At 44.0% G+C, this 22,902-nt stretch overlaps 1 protein-coding gene across 3 annotated transcripts in view; it reads right to left on the bottom strand.

Annotated features, from left to right (window-relative positions):
• Positions 1-2,633: 2,633 nt before the first annotated feature.
• The window catches only part of KPNA6 (karyopherin subunit alpha 6), a 58,145-nt gene continuing 37,876 nt past the window's right edge, over positions 2,634-22,902 (bottom strand). For all 3 annotated transcript variants that reach the window (XM_045064113.1, XM_045064112.1, XM_045064114.1), the window contains 13 exons: positions 19,244-19,377; positions 18,098-18,190; positions 17,588-17,687; positions 16,625-16,719; positions 15,291-15,422; positions 13,848-13,936; positions 12,797-12,896; positions 12,312-12,475; positions 12,090-12,168; positions 10,234-10,359; positions 9,554-9,681; positions 8,356-8,534; positions 2,634-7,895 (listed from right to left, as the gene is read on the bottom strand). In XM_045064113.1, the coding sequence (XP_044920048.1) occupies positions 7,708-7,895; positions 8,356-8,534; positions 9,554-9,681; positions 10,234-10,359; positions 12,090-12,168; positions 12,312-12,475; positions 12,797-12,896; positions 13,848-13,936; positions 15,291-15,422; positions 16,625-16,719; positions 17,588-17,687; positions 18,098-18,190; positions 19,244-19,377 (1,607 nt within the window). In that variant the 3' untranslated portion in view covers positions 2,634-7,707. The remainder of the gene's footprint in view (positions 7,896-8,355; positions 8,535-9,553; positions 9,682-10,233; positions 10,360-12,089; positions 12,169-12,311; positions 12,476-12,796; positions 12,897-13,847; positions 13,937-15,290; positions 15,423-16,624; positions 16,720-17,587; positions 17,688-18,097; positions 18,191-19,243; positions 19,378-22,902) is intronic.

The raw sequence follows: 22,902 nt of genomic DNA, 5'->3' as shown, positions 1-22,902 counted from the left end.
GGGGGAAAGGACTACAATTCCCGGCATGCACCGGGGCTGACACCCCGCCCCCAACTCCCAAGGTGCAGTGGAAAGGACTTTAGTTCTGAGAGCCGGATACGCACAGGACGTCTGAAAGGAGCTAGTCATTCTGCACAAATGCTCGAGTCCATCTCGTTCCTATCGTGCGTAACTTATGATTCGGGTCCAAAGCCCTGCGACTGGATCTTCTCTCCTGCACGCCCCTACGTCTATGACTAGGAACTCTTGAGGACAAGGGATAGAAGATTGGGGGTGGGGATGAATTCCAGTCCTAGCCTCATTGCTCATTTGCTGTGTGACCGGGCATTCTTTTCTCTCCCCGGGCCTCATTTTCTGTATTCAAATGAAAACTTCCTATCAGTAGTAATTTGAGCGCCAACAGTGGGCTTTCTCATCTACTAGCTTAACCCTCGGAACTGCTTATGAAGATTAGTACTATTTGTCATTCCCATTTGCATCTGAGGACACTTAAGTCAAAAGTTACTTGTCCCATCACTATTGAGTGGTATGAGCAGGGATTCAAAACCAGGAAGTCTGGCACAGTACCCATTTTAACTCCTGGACTACCGTGCCTCGTACCCAGAAGGAATGGTAATTTGGCTAAATTATTTATACACACCCCCCTCCATATTACCACCCTCAGTCCCTCTTTGGAAGGGGCTGAAGGGGCTCTGCAAGAAGTTTGGCCTCAGGAGATGCCTGAGCTTTTTCTCTGACTGACCCACCCTCTACAGTCAAATTCCAGGTTGTACTGGGGCTAAAGGGGGAAGGAAAACTCAAACTCTCCAAATGTGGTATCACAGTTCTTTATTCAGCTGCCTACGGATAATGGAATAATAGCCAACAACTCATGTGCCTGAAATTTAATGTGTAAATGGTCTGGCTTATTTCCAGCCAATCCTGCCCATGCCCTCTTTTTTGTTCCCACTATACTTTAATTATTTTCAGGATTTCCCAGTTTTTTAGAGGTGCTATTCCAGCTTCCAAAATGCCATAACAAAAACAGTATTTCGAGGTCCAGCACAAAGGTCACTTCAGAGCCTTCCTAGTGCTCAGCAGTCTGTCCCAGCTCCCTAGGTCTAGATAGAGCTCTGCAACAGCATTAGTAATGAGATGTTGAAATAATTTGCTTACAAGTCAATGAACATTACAAAAACTATTGGCTAAATTGTAGTTCTAAAGCCTAGCTAGCATCAGTCCAGGGCAGTGAATGAAATTGTGTAAATCGAGCACTTTTTCGGGGCTCCTAAGGATGATCAGTATCTTCCCCAGTTAGACTTAAGGATAGTGCTCTTCCCCAACCCTTAATCTGTTTACCAGGTAACCTTGAAAATCTGGTATGAGTACAAAGATGGGACTCAAGCCGGAAATGTTTGGAATCTAGGTGTCTCTGAACTAAGGCCCTGATTATTTCCAGAAAAACATGTTGGAAATCTCTTGAGGTAACATAAATCAGGCCTTGATGGCTTCCCATTTTAAGAGGGTGTTCTAGGCAGAGATAAAGAAGATAGTAAGAACAAGGCCTGTGTGGGATAAGGGGTGGAATGGTATAGCTAGAAGGATCAACAGTGGCCTACAGGGGCATGGCAGAGAAAATTTGAGAAACATGGGTTAAAGGTTTTCTCCTCTACTGTAAAAGAAAATTGCAACAATATTAACATTTTCTAGTCAGTTGGGGAGATCACTGAGAAGGGTGGGGATTGTGATAAAATAGAGCTCTTTTGCAGATTGTTTTCAAGCAGAAACTTAGGTCCAATAGTGCCAGAGATTTTTCAAGTTAGATCTTTTAAAAAATGTTGGCAATGAATACTCTATCAGCCAGCCCAAACCTTCCTTTTAGGTTGAACCACCTTTTGGCTGGTTGTTTGTAATCTCTTGATTTAGGAATTGACCTAAACAGAGTAGTTTTGTTATGACCCCAGTGGCTGAAACTGATAAAATGATGTCAAAATCCTGCAGAGATACTCTAGAAAATGCAAACTAAACAATGTGACAGAACATGTATCAGTGGATGCTGGGGGTTTGGAGGGAAGGAGGGACTCCACAGGGGCACGTAAAACTTCTGGAAGTGATGGGTATGTTCACTATCTTGACTGTCGTGATGGTTTCATGGGTGGATATGTCGAAACTTACGAAACTACGTTTTAAATATGTGCCATTTACTATATCTCGATTATATTTCAATAAAGCGGAGTAAAAGAAATTCTTGGGGTGCTTGAGAGCCTGTTAGCTAAGCGTCCAAATCTTGAGCTCAGCTCAGGTCTTGATTTTAGGATTGTGAATTTGAGCCCTGTGTTGTGGTGGAGCCTACTTAAAATTCTTGGGCTGCCTGGATGGGTCAGTTGGTTAAGCATCTGTGTTTTCTCAGGTCATAATCTCAAGGTCTTGGGAGTGGCAGGTGTTGAGCTCCCTGCTCACTGGGGAATCTGCTTCTGTTCCTCCCTGCAGCTCATTTGCACACTCTGTCTCTTAAATGAGTAAATAAAATGTTAAAAAATATAAGCAGGAGCAGGCTGCTGCAATCCTAATTCCACTGTTAGGCCACACGTTTAAACACTCTTACCTTATTCGCTTCCAAAAAAATCAAGTTAGGATGATTTGAAAAGAGACGATTTAGAACTTTGCAACAGGTTTTTTATTTTTGCTTTATATCTAGTACAGTGTTTGAAACCTAAAGAAATACATTTTCTCTTCAAATTTGGATGTGTATATAAATATCATTTGTCTGGACTCAGCACACTCAATGCCACGGTTTCTTGGCCTATGTCTGCTCTGAAATCATCAAGCTTTTCTGTCTACCCAGGGGCCCTGAGAACATGGAAAATAGCCAGAGTTTATAGTTCTTAGAAAACTAAAAGCAAATGGACTTGGAAAGAATAAACCAATGAGGAAAAAGTTTTGATTCACCTTCCTAGGGTCTTTAGCTGGGAACCCAAGCTGTTTTTGAAGGACATCCAGTCTGACCTCGGTGGCTGGGACCTCATATCCACCCTTCACCCCTCCTTAGCTTCTTTAGTCATCACTCAAAGGCAGATCCCATGGAAGCTGGCTATAGGAGACAATACCTGACTCTAGGGTCTGAAGGTTCTGGTAGAGGTGGAACTCTTGAATGACATCCTGAGTCCAGAGGTTCCCAGCCAGTTTCAGGATCTGAGCTTTGACTTCCTTCACTGGCCCCAGGGCATGGCAGTTCTCTCCCCCCAAACCAGGAGCTGAAAATCTAACTTACACAGGGGAGCAGGGCTAGTGTTAGGAAAGGGGTTTAGGTATGTGCCAACAAGGACATCAGCAGTCAGGCTGGCCAAGAAATAGCGAGGTAGGCCCAAACCCACTGGAGAGACCTTTAGGACACACTACAGAAACCTTTTTCCTGGGTGTTCTGGGCCCAAAATTTAATGTTGCCTCCCACACCCAGTTTTGGTTCTGCACATACCCCAGGTCTGATGCAAAATGCTCTCTCAGAGGAAAATAACAGCTTTAATTCACAGACTTGATTGGTATTAACTTCAAATTCTTCCCTTGTCATGGTCTTAAAGTGGGGATGGGGCTAGGGGGTAGACAGTGGGATGACTGAATCATTTACAAAGGCCTTGTCCAAAGAGCAGCTAGTGCCTACTACATGGATCCCCTCAGGGCCAAATTCTCAGCTGGTTGGCTTAACAAAAGTCTTCGAAAGACACAGAAAAAATACTGGAAAAGATTGGTCTAGAATGTGCAATCCTAAACGGCTGTGGAAGAAACCTACTATGAGCAATTTTGCAGTCTCACACTCACTCACTTCTAGGACAGTTTCTAGGACTTCTAGCAATTTCTAGGAAAGTCCTACCTAGAAGATGTTGCTACTGGTAATGAGTACTTCCTATGGTTCAGTGCAAAGCCTCACACCTTTCCCCAGCCTGCCAGGGAGGCCTCCAGCCTGCCCATCCTCCCTATGGCTCCCCGCCTTCAACTGAAAATCCAGAATCTGAGCTCACAGACGAATCTACTGAAGAATCCCAGATGAGGAAACCAAGCTGAGTGAGTCTCAGGGAGAAGAGGGAAGCACTGTTAGGCATTCATCTCCTTCCCTTTTAGTTTGTTAGAAACAAGTAGCTCTAAGGGCATAGAGGGAAACATGTAGATGTGAGAACATGGAAATATAGTTCTGCCAGATGGTTTTCATTTTAAACTAGTGTGACTTGAATTAGAAAAGTGTGCCTGAGAGCTTTCTTTCACTTGTCCTTGACCAAGTACAGTAGCAGCTATGATCTGTGCAGTTTAGCTCTAAAAAAATAGGGCTCTTGGAAAGTGGCTTCCAGGGAAAAGAGTAGAAAGAGATCTAAGGGTTCTAGGTAAGGGGGTGGGTAAGAGCAAGGGTCCCCAAAAGCTGAGGTCATCAGTGCCTGCTCCTCAGAAAGGTCATTTGTCCGCACTGCCCCATGTAACCAGACTGGCCAGCTCAAAGTGGAACCTGTGAGGTCTCACTGGAAGGTGGCAGCCAACGCCAAGACCACATAGTTACCTGGGAACAGCTCAGAATTGAAGGCAGACTTGTAACACCAGAGACTCTATTAGTACTAGAGAAGATGTTGGGGGTGGGATAACCAGAGGGGCTGGCAATAAAGAATGGCTGGCACCGTTCCAACAGTCCTTGAACACTTCAGCTAAGAAAGAGGCTCCTTATCCTCGAATCCACACCTAGATACCTCCAGCTCCAACAGAGATCTTAAACTGATATAGCAGCCATGTGCCAGCATGTGAAGATTCCAAAAACATGTCTTTTCAAGCTATTCCCTAAAAGCGGCTGCGGAGCCCCTTCATCCCTACAACATCCATTCAGAAATCTACTGGAAAGCAGACTTTGACCTCACTGAGGCCAGGGTCTGATGCCCAGATGGGGCTGCCCATGAAGAGTGGCTGTCAAGGTTGGGCTACAGAAATAATGTTTTGGTTTCCAAAAGAACCAAAGGAGAGGAGGAGGAGACACTGAAGGTAATGTTATTGCCCCTGGGGGCTGGAAGAACCTCACCTGTGGACTGAAAGAGGGGTCGAAGGTCAAAGGAAATAGTGGGAAAATATAGTCTGAGGAAGACGTCAACGAAGGAATGCTCCTAGAGGCCACTTTATGAGAAATCTGTCCTCATGCTGCACCCTGGGAGACTTCAGCTTTTCAGGTCCTTGGAGAAAACTGGCTCTAAGCAGCAGCCAGACGATCAAAAAAGAGTCTTCCATCTGGTATAGGCCCCAGATCTGAAGTGCAAGATTTTAGAGGAGTAGCTGTGAAAAGCAGGGTGTGTATGTCTCACAATAAAAATCTGGCCCCAACGACAGGGACTCAACTATTGCTTGAGATGTACAAAATAGGTCCTACTAAAGTGCTTTGCCCTTGGGATAAGGACAAGGGCGTAGGGGCAGGTGGGCTTTTCTTTGAACTGAAGGGGAAAATTTTTTAATGGAGTCAGTGGGCCAAGTGACAGAGGTCCCTCCCCTTGCCTCCTTGTGAGCCAGTATTTGTTATTCCTATGCTGAACAATAGCATCTGATGTACTAAGGTCAGGGTACTAAAGTCTGATGTACTAAGGTGGCACAGCACTGGTGTGACTTTTCAGGGATAACCGCAAGCCCCACACCACCTTCCTCAGCAAATGGTTCTGGAGTTGGATCTCAACACTAGGAGAGGGCAAATTCGAGACCAATGGCCGATAGTGAGCACCTGAACTTTAGATCTGTAAGCAGAGGGGTAGGGATTTAACCTGAGCCAGAAGGGATGTGCAGGAATGGGAGTAAGAATGGCACTGTCTCTGGGGAAGGGCAACTACAGCTCAGCGCAGGCACGGGACTGACCACGGTGGGGAAGCAGGGGCAGGGCAGACTGTGCCTACAGCTCCACAGTTGGTCTACACTTAGGCAGCAACTTTCTCCACTCCTCTCCCCAACAACTGGACTTTACTCTCATGTAATCCACCGAAGCGTAGGCAAGCCACTGAGGCATCGTACTAGCTTTACTCAAAGAGGAAAGGCATTAGGATTTTAACTGTCACAAGGATGGGAAAAACCCAAACCAGGTCCAAGGATCCCAAACAGGAAAGATAGCAATAACTCTCACAAAAGTCCCAAGGCTGCTAAGTTTCTGTGACCACTGGAGAGGCAGCCGTGTGTGATACCTTACATGGCCAGGGTCTTTAAGACTGAATCTGAGAAGGCAGACTGCTTTCTGGGTTTCCTGATATAAGCAGGATGCTTAGCAATAAGGACTAGAGTGGTAGACTTCTCCGGGCCCCGGGGCCATCCTTGCTCCCTTCAGGTACCGGGACTATCAGACCAGGCTGACCTGCTATATAAAAGTTCCAGAGCTAAGGGTTGGTCCCAGGTGGTGGCCCAGAACCTAAACAGAGAGGAAAAGGACCAAGCTCAGGCTCCCTGAGCGAAGCGGCTTCCCCCTCTCTTTTTGGTCTTCCTCACAGTATCCTACTTATAGAAATTACAGACAGTTCTTCCTCTTGAGACCAATTAAGACTGACCTACCTAATATATAGAATATAAAAAAATACAGAACTTTTTGACATTCTCTCCTTTGGAAGTAAAATATACATGATCCAACTATGGAAGAAGAGGAGGAAGAAGAAAGGCCAAAGGCAGGGATCCCTGGCTATCCCAATACATGACACTCTCACTCCACCTCCTCTGCAACTTATGGGTCACCAGAGCAAGGACTTTCTCCTCAGGAGAGAGGAAGGAACACTGCCCCCTGTCTCGTGCTTAGGAGAAAATACAGCTACCTCAGAGGTTCATTCAACTCCGAGGGGAATTTTCAAGTAAACAAATGAAGTTGGGTCGCACCATTGGAAGGTGGATAGGAAATATGGGATCAGTAGCGACATATAGGAAGCCCCATCTGAAGGCCTGTGCTCCTCCCCTCCGCTCCCACTGGTGTACTTGCCCCTGGAGGGAAGGAGTTCTCCCAGACTAAAGAGTCTGGGAAGGGGCTAGAGGGAGGAAGGAACCTTTTTCTCATAGTGACCTCCCCCTCAGCCTCCAGTCCCAGACCATGCTGGCAGCTGGGATTCCTAAAACCAGGAACTCATGGCTCTTGGAAAGAGCAATCTTAATACAAGAAAAATGTGCAAAAGAAAAAAAAATTAAATAACTCAATCCAAGCATACAAGATTAATATTCTGTCAGAGCAAGAACACTTTGTTTTGAATTTCTCCCCTCCCCTCCCACCCCCCACCTCTGGAATATTCCATCTGCTCAAGTACCCAAGATAAGAGTTACACAGATCAGGGCAGAGAACTGGGAAGGATGAAGGAAGATAAAAGGGAAGGAAGTCACCACTAAAGGATAAAAAACAAAAAACAAAAAAAAACAAAAATTAAAAGGTGCAAAATTGATTACCTCAGTCCTCCTTTGTCTACCCCTGGGCTCCTGGGTTAAAGACATATGTGCAGCCAAAATATAGTGTAAGGAAAAAAAACCCAACACGTCCCCTTCTTGTCAGAAAACCCAAATGTGAGCCTCAGATGGTTCTGTCTGTCCAGAGGGTGCTCCCTCCAGGGAAGGGGGCGGAGCAGGTCAAGAGCACAGTTTCCAGGGCAGCAGAGGTGTGTGGTGGCTGATGATGGGGGGGCTGGTTTCCCGCCCACCAGAGGGCTGCTTTTCCGCTGGTTGGTGGTGCTTCCCATCCCCTCCCCTCCCCGGAGGCAGACATTATAGCTGGAAGCCCTCCATGGGGGCCTCAGGCTGCTGGAAGATGAACTGCTGTTGTGTCTCATCCACCTGGGGAGCCAGGCTGCTGTCATCATCTTCTACACCGAAGTAGTGCTCAATGAGGTCGAAGGCCTTCTGGTAGATTTCCTGGTTCTCATGGCTCTGGAGAAACTCAATTTTATCCAAGCCTATGGTGGCAAGAAGGAAGGAGGGACAAGAGTAAACTGTGACTGCTCTTCTATGGGGCCATGAAACATTTATGTCAGAAGCTCTAATCCTGATTTTGCTTTAACTACCTATGTGGCCTGGGCAAATATTTAACTTCTCTGAAGCTCTCAGAGATAAGTGATGAGCACTTTTACTGGAACTTGCCAGGTGAGCTGAAAACCTACCTTCCCATGCCTGTTTCTCTCATCAGTTCTGGAGCTCTATTTCTGCATCTGTGCCATGCTTACTTATCAAAAGAGAAGGATCTATTGCCCCTCAGAGGGAGAAGGAAACGATGCGATAAAACCTTGTTCAATGATGACCCCCCCCCAAATCCCATAGCTTTACATGTAGACTACTTTGGGGGCCCACAGTCCCTGGGTCCTGACCTGGAACCTCTCTAGTTAAGGCAGAGGTGAGGCTGGAAGAAAGGACACATACCATAGGCTTCCTCAATGAGGCCACAGTACGGGTTGACCCCTGAGCCACTGCGCTTGCCTTCTTGCTCTCCAAGCCGAAGGATGTTCTCTAACCCATTGAGGGCCACCTGCACAATCTTTGAATCCATCACAGTCAGCAAGTCGCACAGGGGTTTGATGCAGCCGAGTGAGACGAGGTACCTAGGGGCAGAGACCAGGGAAGTTCTAAATTAATGCAGGGCAAGAGAGGTACGAGGCAGGTGCTGTAGGGCCTGTGGGTCTCCTTCACACATATCAACACTCGTGGCAACCCCTCCTTGCTGAGTCTTCATAATCACTTCTTCATCTCAGTCTCTCCACTCTTCCAGTGCTCTGGGTCTAGTCATTTCCATGGGGAAGGCTGCCATAGACTGCTCCTCCCTGTCTCAACTCTCCCTCCTTACTGTAATGTTACCACATTGAACACATTACTTCCCTGTTTAAAATGTTCGGTCCAAGCTCTACAGGCCTGACAAAACAGGCCCTCTACAGTTAGGTTCCTACCCTCCTTTTTAGCATCATCTCCCATCATTCCCTTCAAAGGGCATAAAGTAAACATCTCCAGGTTTCTGATTCTTGTACCTTTACTCATGTTTTCACCTGTCCAAAGGGCTTTTACAACCCTGAATCCTTCAAAGCTTAACTCAAGATTATCCCTTTTCTCCCAAGGGTTTAAACATGCTAACTATATTCTTACTCCTCTTCCTGGGCCCCAAGCTGAGGGGAAAACACTTGTCCAGTTCCCATCACTCCTACTCATGTTGATGATGGAAACCAAAATCAAAAACCATACACACAATGGCTTTCTATTTGCTTCTCTTGAGTGTCACCCCTCCCCAAAATGATTTCCCAAAAAAGTTGAATGAATCACAGCATGGTTCCTCCTTCATTTGTATGAATAACTGACAATTATATAGATTTAAATTCTCTGGAAGTTAGAAAGTAAAGGAGAGATGGATGTCTGTGTCCTAGGTTTCTATTCTCTAAGAAGGAAAGAGATACATGCTTTAGAGGAATCTATTCCAGATTCCAAAGCCAATCTAGCAGCTTACCACTTAAACCTGGTGCTTTTGGACCGGTGTAGACCTATCCCAGGAAGAGCAGTTTAGTGGTTTTTGTAGACCATGAACCAAGAATAAGAGTACACAGATCACTCAAGACAATGAAAAACGAATGGATACCTGATCTGCTCAGGGGTTCCTCCTGATGTGGCATTGGTGATGGCCCAGGCTGCCTCTTTCCTTGTACGGAACTCTGCTTTCTGAAGAATTTCAATCAACACGGGGAAGATATTTGCATCTATGACAGCCTGAGAGAGGATGGCGGGGCGGAGGAGGTGGGGGTGGGGGAAAGACACACACAGAGAAAGTCACTTTAAGAAGATTAAGCAAATCTAGCCTACAAAATTAGCTAAGATTCAGACATCTCTCTCTTCCTGGGGGTCCTTTGTTCTTCCCATAGAAGCAAGAGGCTACAGAGGAACCTGGCTCCTTATAAATCTTCAACAGCACACAGACCCCAATTTCTTTCTTTCTTTCTTTTTTTTTTTTTTTAAAGATTTTATTTATTTCACAGAGAGAGAAATCACAAGTAGGCAAAGAGGCAGGCAGAGAGACAGAGGGGAGAAAGCAGGTTCCCTGCGGAGCAGAGAGCCGACGCGGGGCTCGATCCCAGAACCCCGGGACCATGACCCGAGCCGAAGGCAGAGGCCTCAACCCACTGAGCCACCCAGGCACCCCAGACCCCAATTTCTAAAGGGAAACAAACTGTTTCTTCTAGATCCAAATATCCCACAACCTCTCGTGTTCCCTTGCCTTCCCACCTGCTTCTGCCCTGGCCCCTTCCCTTCTACTTGTTTCACCTGTATTTGAGCCCTGTTGCCAGCAGTGATATTTGAAATGGTCCAGCAAGCTTCCTTCCGGATTGACTCCTTGGGGCTGCTCAGCAAGTGGAGGAGGCAAGGGAGGGCGGAACAGTTAAGAATGACCTAGAACACCAAAAGCACGGGAAATAAAAGAAAAATCAGGTAAACAGGACTTAATCCAAATTAAAAACTTTTGTGCACCAAAAGACATCATCAACAGAGGGAACAGGCAAACCACAGAATGGGAGAAAATATATGCACACCATTATCTGATAGGAATTAATATCCAGAATAAAGAACTCTTACAACTAACAACAACAACAAAAAAAACCCCTGAGGAACCTAATTTAAAAAATGTTGAAAGGGCTTGAACAGACATTTCTGCAAAGAAACACAGATGGCCAATGAGCATATGAAAAGCCGCCAAACATCACTAATCATCAGGGAAATACAAATCAAAACTGCAATAAGGGGGCACTTCGCCGGCTCAGTTGGTCTAACATCTGACTCTTGATCTCAGGGTTGTGAGTTCAAGCCCCACAGTGAGTTTGGCGCCTACTTAAAAAACAAGCAAAACAAAAAACCAACAAACTAAAATAAGATACCATTTCACACTTATTAGGATGGCTATTATCAAAAACCTCAGACAATATAAGTGTTGGTAAGGATCTAGAGAAATCATAACCTAGTACGTTCCTGGTAGAGATATAAAACAGTGAAGCCACTGTGCAAAACAGCAGGCAGGCCCTCAGAATCTTAAACATAAAATCAGTGTATGAGTCCGTAATTCCACTTCTGGGTATTTACCTAAAAGAACTGAAAGCAGGGACAGATACTTATACATCACTGTTCAATGTAGCCTTATTCGTTAATACCCAAAAGGTGAAAACAACCCCAAATATCTTTCAACAAGACAAATGGATAAATAAAATGTGATATATGCATATAATGGACTACTCTTCAGCCATAAAAAGGAATGAAGGCATGCCACATACTACGAATGAATGAACCTTGAAGACATTAGGCTAAGTGTAATTTGCTGACACAGAAGGACAACTATATATAGTTCCACTTATATGAGGGACCTAGAGTAATCAACTCCTAAGATAAAAAACTGTTGGGATGCCTACCAGGACTGAGGCCCAGGGAAGAGGAAATGGGGAGTTATTATTTAATAGACACAGAGAAGTGAGGGGCACTGAGAAGGGAGTGAGGGGATGATGAAACATTGTGGGAATGGGTGGTGATGACAAATAACTTGAGTGGACTGAATGCCACTGAGGTGTACACTGAGTGGTAAAAGCAGTACATGTTATGAAAATTCACACATATATGCACACACACACACACACACACAGTGACCTAGGAAAGGAATGTGGGTTTGAGTGAGATCATTCACCTGTTAGAAATCTGTCAAGAATCCCACAGAATTATGCCAACTACTCGAGACCAAAAGAATACTCTGATCTCTAGCATTTCAACAAAAGCCTTTTTACTGTGCCCTCACTGGAGGTCTTACTAACATGAGGAAGGGTCTGTTGGATTCTGAGGGCATAGGAAGTAGGGGTAAGGTTCCCACAGCTTTGTGTCTCAAGGAGACCATGACTCAAAAACTTAAGAATTATCCTACAGTGTCCCAGTTAATTAGTCTCTTCCATTTAGTTTTCCTTCAAAAGCACCCAATGGACAATGATTTCCAACTTATAAAAGAAATTAAGGCAATCAAGTTGATCATACAGAAAGTGGCAAAGCTGGAATTTTTCACCCAAGCCCATGCTCCTGGACCACGCTGTCCCCCAACAGGACCCAAACTCTTGGTTAGGGCTTTTGTCCCTAAATAGTTTCTTCCTTACCTGGGTTTGGATGTCATCCCCGGTGACGATGTTACCCACTGCTCTCAGGGCAGGAGAGGCCACTTTGTAGTCATTGTGCCTACAGAGGAGGGAGACTTGATCAGCAGAGGGCCAGCAGCACTGTCACGGCTCCAGACCTCTGCACAGAGTGGCAAGACTGCTTACTGCAGCTCTTTAGTTGGAGCATGGAGAACTTTAGGGAATCTATTTCTACCCACTCACATTAGAAGCTCTACCAATCTTCGGCAGACTCCAGAGTCTATGACTGCCTGGATCTTTTCATTGGGGCCATCAGACAGATAAGAAAGGGCCCAGCAAGCATCTGCCAGCAAGTCTGAGTCACTGCTGAAGAGTAGGCGAGACAGCACAGGCAAACAAGGGGAGACCTGTTGGAAGCAGAGTGAGAGGCACTTGTGAGGGGACAGGGCTTACATCAGCTCTACCACTACCCCTAACATCGCTGTATCCCCCTCTACAAGGACATCCAAGCCCTAGAGATTTCTGCTACATTAAACCATCAGGACTACCTTTCTCACTTTGCTATCCAAGACACAAAAGATCACCTACTTTATTGACAATTGCCTCTTTCAGTTTCTCATGGACTGAGACCCTAAGGGGTCCCCCAAAGACTTGAAAACTCCTATATCAGAATGCCTGCACGTGAAGGGAACTGCTTTCACTCAGGCACTGGTAAGAAGCTCTCTCACCTTTGCAAACTCTGGGGGTGGGTTCTTTCCTCGGCAGAGATTTGACAGAGCCCAGACTGCATTCCGTGTCATTGTCAATCGTGTGGACTTGGTGAGGAGTCTGAAGGAAACAGTAAAGCATAGACAGATCCTGAGCAATGATGCTATTGGCACAGGGCTTCACCTAAGAACCCCAGGAGCAAATCCCATTAGACTCCTAAGACTCTAACAGCTGCACTTGTCTTCCTACCCATAGACCTAAGTTCACTGAGCTTGCTTGGGCCAGGTGGCCAAGCTACATCTTCACAGAGGATTAGGGCCAGCTGTGGCTTGTTAAGATCATAGCTAGTAAGGACATACAAAGGGCTGGAATTTGAGTAAACCTGCAAGCCTTTTAAGATAGGACATACTGTGCTCCTAACTCTGGCCACAAGATCTAAACAAGGAGTATTGTTCTCTTTGGAAATGAAAGCGGAAGATCTAGTCTGAGGTAAGGAATGATTTTCTGTCGAGGGACCCAAGAAAGAGCTGTAGTGGTAGTCTATGAAATTATGGTCTCCGAAGTACAACCCATCCATCTATTTTAATTTAGATGAAGCTCTGTTTGAAGGATATGGGAAGGAAGGATTGGTAAAGGATCCCTATAATCCGTCATGGGGTCTTTAATCTGTGGTTTACAACATAGCTCTCCAATGTACTTATACTTATGCATAAAATAGCAAATCAATGCATTCCAATGAGAAGTTTGGATTTTTCCAGATGGGCTAGTCTTTAGTCTTGCCTCTCTCTCCTGGCTCAACAATGAGGCAGGTATGACCAACATGAGAATCTATAGTGCCACGAAGTAAGCAAACAGAAGATTCTCCTTGGCACAGACACAATCTTACAATCTTCGTACTCTCAAAATCTATCTCCATCTTTTACTTTGGCAATCAACATAGTTTTAGTTTTTTTTTTTTTAACTTTTAGTAGTTTTGCACTGACTCAACACCTTAAGGTAAGCTGCCCCTGAGAGATCTGCCATGTGGCTACCTTACAGATGCCCCAGGTGCAGACAATCATAATTACTCACGTTAACAAAGGATTAAGGATGGAACAATTCAAGACGTAATCTCGGCAAACGGAGCTGTCTCCAGCTATGTTTCCCAGTGCCCAGACTGCCTGAAAAGGGGATAATGGAACCGTCACTCACAGACTCCAGTGGCTTCTGTCAATATTTTATACCAGAGTGAGTACCCACCAGCAACTTGGGACAAAAACCGTATGAAGATACCCTCCTTGCCAACCTCCTTACTGAGCATTCGCTCTGAGGGCCTTTCCTCTCAGAGTTCCTGATTTAGTGGGGGAAGACAGGCTGACATCTGTACTGCTGCCAAAGAAGCCAAACCAAGACCACTCTATGCTCACTCCTTAGAAAAAAAGGAAGTGGGCGCCTGGGTGGCTCAGTGGGTTAAGCTGCTGCCTTCGGCTTGGGTTGTGATCTCAGGGTCCTGGGATGGAGTCCCGCATCGGGCTCTCTGCTCAGCGGGGAGCCTGCTTCCTCCTCTCTCTCTCTCTGCCTGCCTCTCTGCCTGCTTGTGATCTCTGTCTGCCAAATAAATAAATAAAATCTTAAAAAAAAAAAAAAAAAGAGGTGAATTGCAAGAAACCCGTTCCCATGATTAACACCTCTAAAAAAAAAAAAAGAAAAAAGAAAAAAAGGAAGTGATTGGAGAGTTGCATTCTTGCAGCTCCGGGATCTACCCTGTATGTATTAAGGGAGGAAAAGGGAGGCACCACTTTCCACTTTCTCTGCAATCAGTAGAAATCCAGTGGAAGAAATGCAAGATGTGTCTTAATCTCTATGATCTGTAGGTATTGAAAAATGCATAATGTGCTGTCTTTTTTTCAACACCACCTCTGATTCCAAGTTTTCTCTACACCAGCAATCAATTATCCGACACCATTTGTTGACACTAACTCTCAGAGTTAGCAGAGATTCCGCAGGTTAAGGACTCAGGTCCACAAGACTGCCCCCACTTTAGACACCAGCTGCAACTCCCAGGTGCCATCATACTTCTAACCAACTGGCATACATTCGAAAGTTCACATAATCCCCTCCTCAGGTTCAATAATTCACTAGAATGATTCACAGAACGCAGGGAAAACACTTTGCTTACATTTACTAGCTTATTGTGATGGATATAACTCAGGAAGAGCTAAATGAAAGAGATGCACAAGGCAAGGTATGGGGTAAGCAGTCAGGCTGGTATGGAACTTCCATGCCCTCTCTAGGGCATGGCATCAATGGGCTCACCAACCCAGTTCTCTGGGGAGGTTGCGGTGGAGGGATGGGAGGAGCTGGGGGCTCTGATGACCACCTTCCTCAACTTGAGGCTACCTAGGGGCCCCATCCAATCATCTCAATAGGTGTGTTCCATTATAAATAATGAAAGACACTCTTATCACAAAGATCCAATATGTGTTTTATGAAAACAAAAATGCCATCAAGAACCAAGCCAAATGTGTATATTACCTGTTCCTGTACATCCTCAAAGTCCGAGTTAAGCAGCTCTATGAAAATGGGGACTGCCCCTGCTTCGATGACAATTTTGGTCTGCTGAGAGGTTCCAGAGGCAATGTTCGTTAGAGCCCAGGCAGCTTCAAACTGAAAGTGAGATTAAACCATGACTGAGAGGTCATTCCAGACAGAGCAGCCATGCCTACCAACTGGCTGAGAGCAGTAAGCCTCTTTCCCCTGACTAAAACACTAAAACATAAGCCTTCTCCTCTTCCCCTTTATTTTTATCTTTAAGTAGGTTCCAGGCCCAGCATGGAGCTCAGTGTGAGGCTTGAACTCACGACCCTGAGATCAAGACCTGAGCTGAGACCAAGAGTTGGACCCTTGACCACCAGAGTAACCCAGGAACCTCCTCCTCTTCCCCTTTAAGAGACAAAAAGCAGGGAGCACCTAGCTGGCTCAGTCAGTGGAGCACGTAATTCCTGATCTCAGTGTTGTTGAGTTCAAGCCCCACGTTGGGTACAGTGATTACTTACAAATAAAGTCTTTATTTTATTTTTTAAGGATTTTATTTTATTTATTTGACAGACAAAGAGCACAAATAGGCAGAGAGGCAGTCAGTGAGAGAGGAGGAAGCACGCTCCCTGCTCAGCACGGAGCCTGCTTCCCTTCTCTCTCTCTGCCTACCTACCTGTGATCTGTCAAATAAATAAATAAAATCTTAAAAAAAAAAAAAAAGGAGAGAGAGAATTGGACTAGAACATTTGTATGTACTTTTAAGTAAACTCTACGCCCAATGTGGGGCTCAAACTCGTGACCCCAAGATCAAGAGTTGCACACTCTACTGTACTACGGACTCAGCCAGCCAGGCACCCCTAGAACCTTTAATTTATAACTGAATAATCAAGCTGTCATATTAAGGCATTTTTCTTTCTTTCTTCTCCTTTTTAAGATTTAATTTTATTTGGAGAGTGAGCCAGAGCATGTGAATGAACACAGCAGAGGTGGGGTGGGGCAGCACAGATGGCTAGAGAGTTTTAAGCAAACTCCATGCTGAGCACAGAACCTAACCTGGGGCTCAACCTCACAACCCTGAGATCACAACCTGAGCTGAATCCCAAGAGTCAGAAGCCTAAGCAACTGTACCACCCAAACGCCCCTCTGGTATCTTTCCTTTGAGACTATTTTAGGGAAGAAATTTAGGCTCTCTTATTTGAGACCAAGACCTCTGAGGCATTTCTTAAATACTTTTTTGTATTACTTGTCTATTTCCTGAGAGATGTGTCTACAGAAACACAATTTCTTAGGAAGAGGGTTTTTATCTGGTACTCTTTTACACCAGGCCTCACCTGTAATGTGCAATTCTCATTCCTCTTCAGAAACTCCACGAAACGATCTACCACTCCTGGAGTGTTGATAACTTCATCTATTGGAGGACTAGGCTCTGGAAGAGGGAGAAAGGAAGGAAAAGTCAGGAGAGGTTTAGGCTAATGTATTCACTGGGGTGAATCCACCATCCTTCCTAGGTAGTCCCGACTGTCCTAATCGACATTTACAAACTCCTTTTTGGTGAGGTAGTTTTCACAATAATTGGTCATGTTTGATATGTGTGATATAGCTGGCATGCTAAAGAGAAAACCAATCCTAAATTAAGTATACTCACCTGTGGCTTCTGGAAACTTAATTCCTGAAGTTAGGAATTAAGGAAGAGAAGAAAGCCCAAGAGGTGGGGAACCCTAATCTAACTATTTTTCTTACTAAAAAGAGCACTTTTTTCCCCCCTTGGGAGGATTGCTTGATATACTCAGACAAGAAGTATTTCTCCTATCATACATCAAATTTTTTATTGAGTACAAACTATGTGACAGACACAGTTCTAGGTACTGAAGATACAACAACAAATGAAGTCAAAAGTCTGCCCTCACAGAGCTTGTATCTAATGAGGAGAGACATTCTATTATGTTAGTAAGTGTAACAAGAAATAAAGAAGAAGTAGGGCAGGGTAAGAAGAGTAAAAACGCTGAGAGTGGAGGGGACTTGCAATTTTAGATAGGGCATCAGGGCAGGCTTACTGAGAACCTAGAATATACTCATAGAAGTGGGGAGTTGTCACACAGTTATCAGTGAGCAGAGGGTATCAGGCAGAGGGAACAGCCAGTGCATAGATAAGAATGTGCCTGTCTTGTCCAAGGAATACCAAAGCAGTATGGCTAGAGTAGAATGAGTGAAGGGGAGTAGAAAATGAAGTCAGTTGAGAGGAAACAAGAGGTTAAATCATATAGGGCCTCCCTGGGGAGGACCAGGCTTTGTACCTTTGGAGAGAAGTTTCCGGAATTTCTGTGTGGTTGCTAACTGCAGGTCAGAATCATCAGAAAAGAGCATCTCCACCATCTCCCGTGTGATCACACTCTCCTAGAACATAAGGCAGATTGAAGACTTTGCAAACCAACACCAGAACTAGATATGAATACACACTTCTGTTTGGCATCCTGCTTTCTAAACACTTGAAGGAAGGAGGATGGCATAACAGCAGGCTCAGGAGAAGGTATTTGTTTAACCTACGGCTGCTTTAAGTTGGGACATTTGGACAATTCCTAACCTCTGAGCCAAATGATGGCTTCCCTTAAATGTTTCCTCAGGTGTCTCCACTATAGATGCAACCCTATTGATTCTTTATGCTGACCAGTTACAAAACTGGACCATGGAAGAAAGAACTTCGCATGGCTGTTGGCAAAGCCATTAGATGACAAGAACTGCCCAATTTCTGTTCTGCAGACACCGGTACTTCCCAGGCCTGCCTGAAGCACACGCAAGGGCCTTACCCCAGTGGTAGAGCTCACATAGGAGTCCATGAGGAGACTGTCGAACATGGCGGCTTCTTCATTAATCAGCTCCACATTTCTCCGTTTAAAAAGCTGAAAGAAGAGAGATAGTGGTAAAACTATTCACTGTAATAAAGAAAACAAAGAATGTCCATGTGAAATTACGGCAGTTAGTTAAGGAAATGCTAGCATAGTTGAGATAATGCCAAGCTTAATATACTGACGTGGAAAGATATTCAACTGCTTTACTATGTTACACCTAATTGTTCGCATCTAAGAGAACACTTCTTCCTTTTTTTAAACTAAGCTCTATGCCCAATGTGGGGCTTGAATTCATGACCCTGAGATTGAGAGTCACAGATTGAGAGTCATATGTTCTATGGACCAAGGCAGATAGGTGCTCCTAAGAGAACATTTAAAGATAAAGTTGATGGGTGTAAAAGGCTTTGAAGGAAAGGAATAATAGTAAAGCAAGAGGGTGGGCAAAAGCAGGTTAGCTGTCTGCATACCTGGGCAAGGCACCAGTCAGGTGGTGGTTCACGGCAGAACACTGACTACAGAACACAGAGGACCAGTCCTAGGGAGACTTACAAAGAATGGACTGAAGACATAGAAGAAAGGCAGCCAGAACGGCTGATAAACTCTTTAAGGAGCCAGGCCTAATACTGGCAATCAGGGTGAGGAAGAGAGAAGGCAACAAGGCGTGAGAACTAGAATGTTATACTGAAGACATAAATAATGTCTAAACTGTTCTTTTTTTAATTGAGAGAGAGCATGTGTGCATGCCGAGTTGGAGAGGGAGAGAGAGAATTTTAAGCAGGCTTCATGCCCACGCAGAACCTGATTGGGGGGGGGGGTCCATCTCACAGCCCTAAAATCATGACTGAGCTGAAATCAAGAATCAGATGTTTAACCTGCTCAGTCACCAGACACCCCATAAGTTGTTCTAAATTATGGAAAAGGAATAAGGGATTGGATCTCTTTTTTCAAAGCTTCCAACATTTCTTTACAATAAAGGAAACTAGATGAGTTGCCCATAGAGCTAAGCTCTTTTCCTAAAGGGAAGGTGACAATGAAAGGTGGAGACCAACCACAGGAGCTGAATTGTATTCCTGAACAGATGTTTGAGCACTCAGGTTAACCTACCTGTTGCTCCCGCTTTTGCTTCCGGAGCTGAATGCCCTCTTCTTCTCTTCTTCGTCTCATTTCCTCAGGGTTTAGGGCATTGTTCTTATAGCTCTTCATTCGATAATTGTCTTTCCCGGGGCTCGCCATGGTCTCTACAAAAAAAGATAATACAAAAGCTCTTATTAAGAGGACAGCATTTCCTTTTCACTGGGCTTCTATCCCTTCCCAGCCTCCCAACCTCCCTTGTTTGGGGGGACTGAAGCTCCTCAAGGAGGCCTGATAATTTCAGTAACTTAGCACCTGACATCTCATTTTTAAAACAGGGACATAACTTCCTACTTCATAGGGTTGTAACAAGGATTAAATAGGTTAATACCTATGAAGTACTACTTAGAACAGTGCTAGGCTGTTTGGTAAATGCTCACAAGTTACGATCACCTCTACGACAAAAGAGAAAACTTGACTTGCCCAATAAATCCGAATTATTTAACCGAGCTAGGTGAAATACATGACAGCATATCTAATTTGGTGGAATATTATGTTATCTTCAATATGCCCACCATCTATTTTTCAAATTAAAATTTAAACTTTATTCTGTAATATTTGATACCTACAAAAAGAAACATAATGTTAAGTTACCAAACAAAAGGTATACAGGGTGATTCAACAACTGTGTATTACTCAGTGCTCATTGAGCTAAGCACCCTCTTAATCCCTATCACCTCTTATTTTCCCAACCACCCGCACCACCAGTTTGTTCTCTATAGTTTATTTTTTGGTCCATCTTTTTCTTTAAAAATGGTATCACCAGTTTGTTCTCTATAGTTTATTTTTTGGTCCGTCTTTTTCTTTAAAAATGGTATCAATTTAAAGTGTCTAATTTAGCTAGTAACTTAATTACCCATGAGTGATTCTCCTTCTCCTCCAGACATGTTTTCAAACACTGGGTTACTCGTACTATTTCATCAAGGACATTCTTTTTTTTTTTTTTTAAGATTTTATTTATTTATTTGACAGAGAGAGAGAGATCACAATAGGAGAGAGGAAGGGAAGAGATCACAGAGAGAGGAAGGGAAGCAGGCCCCCTGCTGAGCAGAGAGCCCGATGTGGGACTCGATCCCAGGACCCTGAGATCATGACCTGAGCCGAAGGCAGCAGCTTAACCCACTGAGCCACCCAAGCACCCCACATCAAGGACATTCTTAAGTGAAACTAGCGAACATTTTTTCCCAACAGCGAGTGAGTCAGTGGCAAATACAGGGACTACTAGTACAGTTTGGTGCCACTGTCTTCATTTGTGCTAAGGAACCAGATATTTCACCCATCATTGCTTTGGAACTACTTCTGCAATATGAACATCAAATTAGTAAAAATGGCAAATATCTTTAAACTTTTTCCAGCTATACTGGGATATAATTTATAACATCGTTTAAGTTTAAAGCACACGAAGTGATGATCTATGCATCATACAGCAAGATGATTACCACACGAGGTTAGGTGACACATCTATCACCTCAGTTACCATGTGTGTGTGTGTGTGTGTGTGTGAAAACATTTAAGATCTATTCTCTTGGCAACTGTATATAATACAGTGCTCTTAACTACAGTCACCATGCTATACATGAGATCCCCAGAATTACATTACAAGTGAAGTTTGTACTTGTAGACAACATTCATTGATTCCCCCCACCCCACACCGGCAGCCACCAATCTACAGTTTCTATGAGTTTGGTCTTTCCAGATTCTACACATACGTGGATTTATATTTATCTTTCTCTTTTTGACTTATTTCACTTAGCATAATGACCTCAAGATTCATCCACATTGTCACAAATGGCAGAATTCCTTTCTTTTTAATAACCCATTGTTTATATATTCTTCATGTTTTCCTTATCCCTTCATCTGTTGATGGGACACTTAGGTTGTTTTCATGTCTTGGCTCTTGTAAATATTGCTGCAACTGACACGAGGGTACAGATATGTCTTTGACACAGTGATTTCATTTCACAGAAGTGGTATTGATAAATCATAAGGTAGTTATATTTTTAAATTTTTGAGGTAGTGCCATACGCTTTTCCATAGTAGCTATACTTATTTACATTATTATTAATTTTTAAAATTTTAAAGTAAACTCTATACCTAGTTTGGGACTTAAACTCACCACCCTGAGATCAAGAGTTGCATACTCTACTGACTAGGCAGCCAGGCACTCTTACCTACTTACATTCTTACCAGCCATGTACAAACTTTCCTTTTTCTCCAAATTCTTGCCAATACTTGTTACTCCTTGGGGTTTTTAAAGTTTTTGTTTACTTATTCAGTTAAGTAACCGCTACACCCAAGGTGGGGCTTGAACTCATTACCCCAACATCAAGAGTTCTTCCAACTAAGCCAGGCAGGCACACCTTACCTGTTTTTTCTTGATAATAGCCTTTCTAACAGGTGTGAGGTAATACCTCACTGTGATTTTGATTTGCATTTCCCTGATGGCTGGTAATGTTAAGCACTTTTTTCATGTACCTATTGGCCACTCATATGTCTGGGGAAAATGTCTATTCGGGTCCTTTGCCCATTTTTAATTGGAATATTTGGGTTCTGATGTTGAGTTGAAGAGCTCCTTATATATTTTGGATATTAACTTCTTATCAGATACATGGTTGACAAATACTTTCTCCCATTCTATAAACTGCCTTTTCATTTTGTTAACTGTTTCTTTTGCTGTACAGCAGCTTTTTTTTTTTCTTATAAGATTTATTTATTTGACAGACAGAGATCACAAGTAGGCAGAGAGGCAGGCAGAGAAAGAGGAGGAAGCAAGCTCCCCGCCAAGCAGAGAGCCCAATGCGGGGCTCAATCCCAGGACCCTGGGATCATGACCTGAGCCGAAGGCAGAGGCTTTATTTAACCCACTGAGCCACCCAGGCGCCCCAATGTACAGCTGTCTTTAAGTTTAGTTCAAGTTTTCTTAGTTTGATGTAGTCCCACTTGTGTATTTTTGCCTTTGTTGCTTATGTTTTTGCTGTCATATCCAAAAAAATCATTGCCAAGTCCCAGCTCTTTTTTCCAATATTTTCTTCAAGGAGTTCTATAGCTTCAGTTCTCACAAATTAAGCCTTTGATCCATTCTGAGCTAGCAAATAACATCGTAGTCTTCATTTCCCAGGCCCTCTGAAATACTCTGCAGATCCCTTTGAGAACTCTAAGGAATGAACTGCTGGACTGTACGCAGGTAAATGTTAAACTTGACCAACTAGCACCATGTTGCCTTCCACTGTGATACCAATTTACACTACCTTACCAATACACTACAGGTTCCCATTGATACATATGTTACTTGAAATTTTCACCTTTGCCAATCTACTGTGTATAAGGTATTTCACTGATAATGATTTGCATATCCTAGATTACTAACTAGGTTAGATTTTATGTTTATTAGCCATGTTTCCCCTTCTGTGAAATATCTGTATATTCTGAATATTTTTCTACAGAATTATCTGCCCCTTTCTTACTGATATTTAGTTCTTTAGATATTCTAGTTGTTGGGGCGCCTGGGTGGCTCGGTCAGTCCAGCGGCTGCTTCAGCTCAGGTCATGATTCCAGGGTCCTGGGATCGAGCCCCGCATTGGGCTCCCTGCTCAGTTGAGAGCTTTCTTCTCCCTCTGCCTGATGCTCTGCCT

Source organism: Mustela putorius, unplaced genomic scaffold (assembly GCF_011764305.1).
Source record: "Mustela putorius furo isolate JIRA1106 unplaced genomic scaffold, ASM1176430v1.1 tig00003853_pilon_pilon_pilon, whole genome shotgun sequence".
NCBI lineage: Eukaryota > Metazoa > Chordata > Mammalia > Carnivora > Mustelidae > Mustela > Mustela putorius.
This window is presented reverse-complemented; position numbering and strand designations above follow the sequence as displayed.